Source organism: Numida meleagris, chromosome 1, assembly GCF_002078875.1.
Source record: "Numida meleagris isolate 19003 breed g44 Domestic line chromosome 1, NumMel1.0, whole genome shotgun sequence".
Classification (NCBI taxonomy): domain Eukaryota; kingdom Metazoa; phylum Chordata; class Aves; order Galliformes; family Numididae; genus Numida; species Numida meleagris.
This window is the reverse complement of record NC_034409.1, coordinates 119,658,487-119,666,766: the sequence shown is the minus strand read 5'-3', so window position 1 is coordinate 119,666,766 and position 8,280 is coordinate 119,658,487. Positions and strand designations below refer to the sequence as shown.

At 37.6% G+C, this 8,280-nt stretch overlaps 1 protein-coding gene across 7 annotated transcripts in view; it reads right to left on the bottom strand.

Annotated features, from left to right (window-relative positions):
- The window catches only part of AP1S2 (adaptor related protein complex 1 sigma 2 subunit), a 33,033-nt gene continuing 25,560 nt past the window's right edge, over positions 808 to 8,280 (bottom strand). For 4 of the 7 annotated variants that reach the window (XM_021409821.1, XM_021409774.1, XM_021409767.1 and 1 more), the window contains one exon: positions 808 to 2,798. In XM_021409821.1, coding sequence (XP_021265496.1) covers positions 2,751 to 2,798 — 48 coding nt within the window. In that variant the 3' untranslated portion in view covers positions 808 to 2,750. Of the gene's footprint in view, positions 2,799 to 3,642; positions 3,652 to 5,047; positions 6,449 to 8,280 lie in introns of those variants that run through there. The other 3 variants (XM_021409788.1, XM_021409801.1, XM_021409794.1) reach the window with 2 other exon arrangements.

Here is an 8,280-nt window from a genome sequence, read left to right as displayed (position 1 = left end):
TGGAAGGCAAGCTGTACAGGCATAGCCCATGAACATGGTAAACAGGCAAAGGCAGCCGCAGCGTGACCATCATTACAGTGTTGACTCAAAAAGAACAGCAGACATTTAGGAAGGTCTCTTCAACTTAAAGACAAAGATTCCATGGTAACACTGAAGACACTCAAGCCAACAATCCTTTACCTAAACCATCTAGAAAGTCCACCAGATGCTTCCGCTTCTCTTTTTGTTTTTCTCTAGGTAAGATGGGAAGCTTAAGAAACAAAATTTTACTTCCACATTAGATATAAGAAATGCCCGAAGACAATAAGTTTTCCCCATGCTGTTGCTGGTAACATCAAGTGCGTTCCATTCTTCTAGAAAGCTGGAAAGCAGATTAGCCAGGAGAAATTTGGGGCTGAAACTAGGATTGTAAGATTGTGAACGTTGCACAGCCACGTTAACAATTCCATTTGAGGAACTGACTAGCGAGTTTGTATCATCTAGAACCATCTCTCAGCCAGCAGTACGTGGTTTAATTTCAAATGAAGTGGGACTACCGCATCACTTTACCATCCCTCCTAATCAATTCCATGTTTAATGTGATAAGCCTTCCAAAGAACTTGCTAATTTATTGCTTTCTGTAGAATTAAAATGGATGTAAATAACTAATCTTGGACACAGTATTCTCGCACATTTTTTAATAAAGTGCTCAAGAGCAAGTTAAGCACTGTAATAAAATTTCCCTCTTTTTTTTTTTAAGCTCGCACTGAGTAGCCTTTTTTTCCCCCCCTGCAAAAAATCAGAACTAATTACATGTAAGCACAAAGCAACGGTGTAAAAATGGACATTTATTACAACTAAACCAATGGGACAGTACAACAAAGGTCAAACAGTTTATTTGTCACAATCACAACAAAGCTTAACCCAGCCAAGCACATACAAGTGACAGTGTAAACTTTAAAAATGTTTAATACAGAGGAAATCGCTTCAGGTTTGACTTAAGGTAATTTCACAACTTCAATCTCACACCGAGGGTCCTTCTAACACCGCCTGAACCTCATCTATCCCTGCCGTTGTGCGCTGGGAAAATGCAAATGACTGCTTCTGTGTGCCTTTCGTTAAACATGGTCTCTAGCAATCTGGTATATTTAAATGCCAGAAATGGCTTAAATGGACGAGTTTGCATGCTGCGAGTTCTTAGGCTCCACTCTGGCATGGCCACTGAAGCGTGCAGCCCCAGACCCAGCCCGCTTCTGCCTTGGCCAGCCCCTCTGCTGCCACCAGCACCTCTACTGGGATCTGGATCAGGGAACAAGTGTCAGTGCCAACCCTTTGCTGGTGGGTTGCATTTAGTCTAGATCAGATTGAGCCATCAGTCTAGCTCTCCAGCTGGCTGTGTAACTGCTTGTGCTAGCACCACGTAACTGCTTCCAGCAACAACGCCAAAGCTAAGTTTTGTGAAAACGCGTATGGCGCTACTTGAATTCTACAGTGAAGTCACTGGGGTAGGAAGAGAAAGAAACAAAGCTGAGCATTCTCAGGGACCATGCACAGACACAGCAGCACTCTGCTACTCCAAAGTGTGCCACTACCTTCTCAGAACTCAAAAGCATACATCAAATTTCTTCAAGTGAAAGAGTTCCAATGTACAACTTCTGAGAGTCTGCAAGAAACGTCCAACAATTACTTCATATCACTTTACCCAATTTGCAATGAATGTAGTATACAAAATTCTCACTGCAAATTAGTTGGTTCTACTGCACAGTTTTTAAGGGATGTGTCACATGTGAAAGGTGTAAGTCAAGAAAAGTAGTCAAAATTAAGCTGACACTTTTTCTTAAAGGTGCTGATGCACCCATTTAAGCATAACTACAAAACACGAATAAATACAAATTAATTTGTAGAGTTCAAAAGAAAACCATAAAAACTCCCTTTCGTAAAGTTCCCATGTTCAAAAGTATCCTATTTTCATTATGTACCTCTCTATACAGTCAAAAAGGCTACTTCCTTTTTTGTGTTTCTGTTCAGAGCAAGCCACTACTGGTTTAAAAATAGTTTCCCTATTTTGATATTTTTTCTCAAGTACATGCATTCCCTTTTTAATATAGTAACTTGCACAGTTTTGATCAAGATAATTACATGTAAATACACTTTCACTGCTAGTAAATGATCAGTTTGCAGCGTTCTTGCAAAAAGCAATGTCACCTTAACAGTTTTAACCAGTTGGATATGCAGATCCTAACAGGATTCTTTGGTATAATGGCAAATTCAGAAGTAAACAGTTATTTCCAATCATAATGCATTAACTGAAAAAAAAAAAAGCAGAATTACTGCAACTATTGACTAAAAATGCAGATGAACAGAAAGTCTTTGGTTGCATAAACACAATTTCTACAACATTTCATACTTGAAGGTGTCCATGTATTCTTTTCATTTAGATATGCTATGTCAATGATACATTTATTTCCTGAAGTCATTTGCTTATAAAAACAGTACGCTTATTGAAATTAAATGCATTTTTTTTTCCTATAAATGCAGTGAGAAGAGACACTGAGTCAATTTAAATCTAATTCCCTTTCATTTATGATTTTTGGCCTTGAATTTCTTGTTCCCTTTTCAAAGGAGTATTTCCCTTGTAGGCCTGAATGAAGCAGCTTAGCAAAACAGTAATACTGACAAACAGCATCTTACACCATTAGCTAAACATTACAATGAAGGCAGTGAACATTTACAGTATGAAACACTGAGATGTCATCAGCTGAAGTGAAGACTTATGTCAATCCAATTTCTTCAAGTACACTACGTGGGGTCTCTGCTTCCTACGGAGGGAAAATTTGAGACAGTGGTGAATGGATCCTGCACGTCTACTGAACAGTACCATACATGAGAGTTAGTATGAAAGATGCTTAATTAAAAAAGAAAAGTTGAAAGACATGAAAATATAAAAGCGCTGCAGTTTGCAAACATGGCATTAGCTGCACTTTTCAAAGTGCTGTTAATTAGATTGTCATGGTTCACAGGAATAGCCGGCAGATTTTATTGCCCTTAAGCATAATAAAAAGAAGCAATTGAGACGCACCAGCAGGGAACAAATCGCAGCCCAGTAATAAAGATATGAACTGGGGGAAGGATGGGGAAGCATCCTGCAATGAAGTTTGTCAGTTATGTTTGTGGTAAATTGTTTCATGGGTCTCTGCTAGGGAAGAATGAATAAATGGACAAATGAAATGACCGATGCTACTTAGACAAAGTATCCCTCACATTCTTTATAAAGAGCCACGACTTTTTATGCTGGTCCCGTGCTTCATTTATATAAAATGAAGTCAAGGTACCTTGGTACAGCTGGTGTCAATAAGCTGACCAGAGTGGAGGAACTGGCAGGATTGGAACTGAATTCTTTTACGCCAGGTAGAATTTTAGGTTAATTCTAGTCTTAGAAAGCTTTGTTCATAGTCAGAGCAAGTTGCTTTATACAGAATTCCGAAGAGTTATCATCAGTTTTGTATTCATTAATCCTACAGCATCTTGGAAAAAAAAGTACTTTGGTATCCTAGATGGCACATTTCAATCCTTATTAACAATATGATAGTAAACAAAAAAGGGATACTGTGTCTTTATGGAAACATTAAGTAGTTTTAATATCCAGAGTATGAATAAACTTACTTTAGCATCCTAAAACAAGACATGTCATGAAGCAGGAAGAAGGCAGATAACAGTTAAAGCAGCAAACAAATTACATTTCAACTCTTATATAAATATTTTTAACAATAATTTGTCAGTAAAATACATAATTAAAAGCCCTAAATCTTGCAGACACCAGAACATGTCTCTACCAATTTTGACTGTGTAGCACAACATGATCACATTCACAATCCTCATTAAGTTCAATTAACGTGTAAGACTAACATCGAAGGAAAAGCGATTAATATGTTATAGCAAATTCACTTGCAAATAAATCAGTGCTTGGAAAAGGCCACTGCAGAGCACTCTGAGGTGGCTTCCAAATAAAAAACTCCAAGAGAAAGAAGCAACTTTAAACAGGACACAAAGTACTCAGGATATTAAGGACGTAGGGTTTTCTCACTGATGCGATATTTAAATATTCTTAGAACGTGGTGACCTTGATAAAGACAGACAGTATGGCAGGCTTAAAGATTTACTTGTGTATTTTAAAAGAAATCCCCCCAGAAGGAGACACCGCGTGAAGGGAAGGCTCTAATGCTTTTTTTGCATTCATTTTAAAGGATATGCCTCATCGCTTGGCAAAAACTTCAAGGCATTTTGCTCCAAAACAACTCTAGACTTTAAACCAATTATAGCAACAGAATACAAGTGGGAAAAAAACCCACGAAATTTAACTTCAAGGATTTCAGGCCTTGAAAGTATTTGTAATAAAACATTATTTCCAAGTTTTAAATAGATTAAACAAGAGTGAAAGTTGACCGTTAGCCAGTGGAGAAGCAGTGTATTTACTAAATTTCACACAAAAAGTTGCTCCATAACTCTGAAGAAATACTGTGCACCACTGCTACCGTCTTTAGAGCAGTTTAGCATTATCATCTCTGCTGCCTGGTTGAAGTTGCAGGTAATTTTCACCAGGCGTATACTTCAATCAAGATTAAGTTTCTTCAAATAAATCAAGGTCCTCAGCTGACAGTGAATTTAAAGCAATGTACTTCAAGGACATTGGCTACTTGCCCACAGGTAGACCTCACCGGTAAAAATCAGGAAGATGTTACTGCTTCAATACTACAGCACTAGCCTTGAAGCACACGTGCCTTCTTATGTGCACACTGACAATATTATCTCGAAGTTAACATCTAAAAGCTAGTGTGTTTTGCTAGAATAATTTCATTATGACTTTTAAGAAACAAATGAAATGGATTATATTATATTTTGTCTGTGTTACTTGTCTTAGGAAATGTCAAACATTTTATGCAATTGTTATGGAATACATTCTGCAGTATTATACCCTACCTGCAGCTCAGAACCACCCAAGGCAAACAATGCAAATTTGAAATATATCACAACACAGATGAGGAAAAAAGCCATTCACGTGAGACAGAAGTGCATGCAATACTTTTATTTCAAACATGCCAGGAAAGCTAATTCATTACCTAGTCATTTAGAAGCAAGCAGCTGTATACAGGTAACAAGAAAAACAGCATCTCATTACAGCTCAATGCACAGCATTTTAAGCCAACAGGCATGAAATAATGCAGGCTAAAGCAGCATTAACCAGACATTTAGACACATTGTTAATGTCTTAGGAAAAAAGGCAAACTTGGAAATGGAAAACCACTCCTATGATCTTGTTTTCTACAACTTCAGAATGCTGCATGTCTAACCCAATCTTTTGTCCCATCCCCTAAATCACCCATCTTTATGTCAGTTTAACATTTGAAATGTAGTGCATTACCACATATAGGATGCAGAGCTAGCTACTTGCAGTCAACCTCAGTAACCACCTCTTTGCTAATGACATTTCAGGAATTTTCAAAAATAGTACTAGTTTTGTGTCACAAAATATTCTCTTCTACTAGCCAAACAGAGGGAGCACTGTATGCGCTCTCCACTCTGCCCACTTTTTTTTTTAATTGAAAGTTCATCATATTTATGCATGTGGCAGTTTGCTGATACATAGTGTACTCCGCATTTAAAACTGCAAGTATCAACTGAAGGAGACCTATTTCCAGTATTAAAAATCCTTCCCATACCTGTAAGGTAGTGAGCTTGGTTCTCTCCTTTAGTAACAGCAATTGTTTACTGACACCAGTGTTCTGAACACTGAAATACAAACGTAACTTCCAGATTTACACAAGTCATTTTTATTGCTCTAACAATTCTATCTTCCCTCTCTTGTAGGCTAAGTCACACTATTGTACCAGCTTTAGAAAAGGATACTGGTATGAGCATCTTAATTAAGATGCACAGTCCATGCAGAATTATGTGCAACATTTAATACTTGTGTGTACATATGTATCAGTTCCACACACTACTACTCCTTCACTAATTTTTCTGTAAATATCTAGTGATTGTAATGGTATGTTTCAATACCACCAAAACTCATTTAAAAGAATATTGTATGACTCTACGAACACAGGTCAAGTAGTGTTACAGTATAGGTGTTGCAGTATATAGATGTTTAGTTCATACAATTCTACAGAACTTTTAAGCATAAGAATTCAAGCTTACACACAATAAAAAAGTTAAACCATATGCCGACAAGCACAAGTTTTGTTGAAATGAGACATGTGAAGAGACAACACTGTAAAACAGAAGGGGAAAAGGAAAGTACAACAGCAGAGAATGGTTGTGGTATTCTATTAGATGTAAGATGACTGGATTCACCAAGCTGATGATAATGTTCTGTCATGAGTAAGGCACAGGTCTATCTCCTCTGAAATTCTGCATGCATGATGAATGAAGCCATTTAGTACACTGGGACATTAAAGTATTCATGGCGTGGCTACAAAAGAAATGTACATATTCTTACACACAATAGAAAGGTAGACAGATATGCAAGGAAAAAAAAAAAGATTCTCTCCTGTATCCCTGACACGAAAGGACATTTTATACAGAAATAAAATACTGTATTTTGACAAGTCTAAGGGGGGAAATAATGGTTTTACCCCCCTCCCCCATGATTGTATGCTGGCAGCACCAACATACAGAACTTCACATTGTAATTATTGTATTACAAAAGTCCAGTGTTTCTTCTCAAACAAAAATTGTTTAAGGCCGAGTTCCAGAGATGGCTCACCCTATGCATCTGCTACATGCTGGCTCCTTCGGCAGACACCAACTTTTGGCCGCTATCAGAGGCAGGGCAGCACACTGCATGAACTTTTGACATCTACCATATTCCCTCTCACAGAGGCACACGCTGGTAACAGGCCTGCAGAATGCAACTGTGAGCAGCACCATGCCACGACGATGCAGCAGGGGGGACTACTCGAGATAAAAATTACCATTCTTTTCAAGATTGCCTGTTTAGAAAGTGGGAGGAATCTGAGACACCTATCTCAACAGGCAAAGTTCCCTGTTTTTCAATTATGCCACTGAACTTAATACCCCAACTCTTATTTTATCAGCATGAAAGTTAGTACACAATTTGTTGACAGATGAGTTAGAAATCACACAATACTCAACATTTTTCATACAAAAATCAGTGCCCTGAAGATAGATTTTGTGATCAACAGCTACTGAGAAGTATATGTTCTGGATATGCCAATTAAGCATCTTCCAGGAGGAAAAACCTCTCTGCCTCTTTCATTCTGTACCAATTTAAATCTTCAAACTAATTTAACAACACACCCTGAAAATAAAAGGAGTCTTCGAAAAAAAAATGAGAAAGTTCCTGTGACTTCTCAATCTATTTCTTCCGTCTCATTCATTTCTAAGCAGTATTGTCATCTCAGTTTATCCACAAAGCATTTAAGCTCAAATGTTTTGAGGTTATTGCCAATTAGAAAAGATCCCCCCAAAAATACACTAGAACGTTCACAGGATTTATACTGCTTTGTCAGTATCAGTAATCTGAACATTATTTCATACTAGTTACTTAAAATCATTATGAGAAAGTCAACTACAAATCCAACAGATCTCAAGTGACAGTTGCTAACAAGTTATATGAAGTCTCCTATGACTTGGGGTAGAACTCTGTGTACGGCAGTGAATTACAAATGGAATTTCAACACTTAAAACCCTCTTACTAAAGAGAAGTGACAGTTTACAGTAGAAATCAAGATGCAGGAGAATTTAGGCGTATTTTTAACTGAAAGAGACAACTTCAAGCTGCCAGTATACAGTACTAGCCCCAGTGTGGCCCAGGAGCTCTGAGCCACTAGAGTAACACTAGAACTGATGAAGTCTCCACAGATAAAACATTCCTGAAGATTTGGGAAATCCTCTGCTTTACTCGCACTGCCACCATGACATGCATTCACGAGGACAACTAAAGTCCAGGCATACTGTAGCAATCTAAAATGACAAACTGTTACAGTTTTATACTTTCAGTTTTTACCTGCTATCAGTTTTACACTGACAACAACAAACAAGGACATGGAAGCGTTCCTTTTCTTTTTGTTTATTCACTTAGTTACCTTCCAGTTTCAGTACTTTTCAAACTACTGCACAAGTTTGACTGTTCTATTCTCCTTTGCACACTCCCCAGGTGCTCTCCACCCAATTCCTATTTTCAATTGTTTATAGCTTAAAGAATGAAAGCTCTTTGATGTGAAAATCCTGGTATACAAAATTAGATGACTGACTCAAATTACTCTTAGAGGATTACTGTCT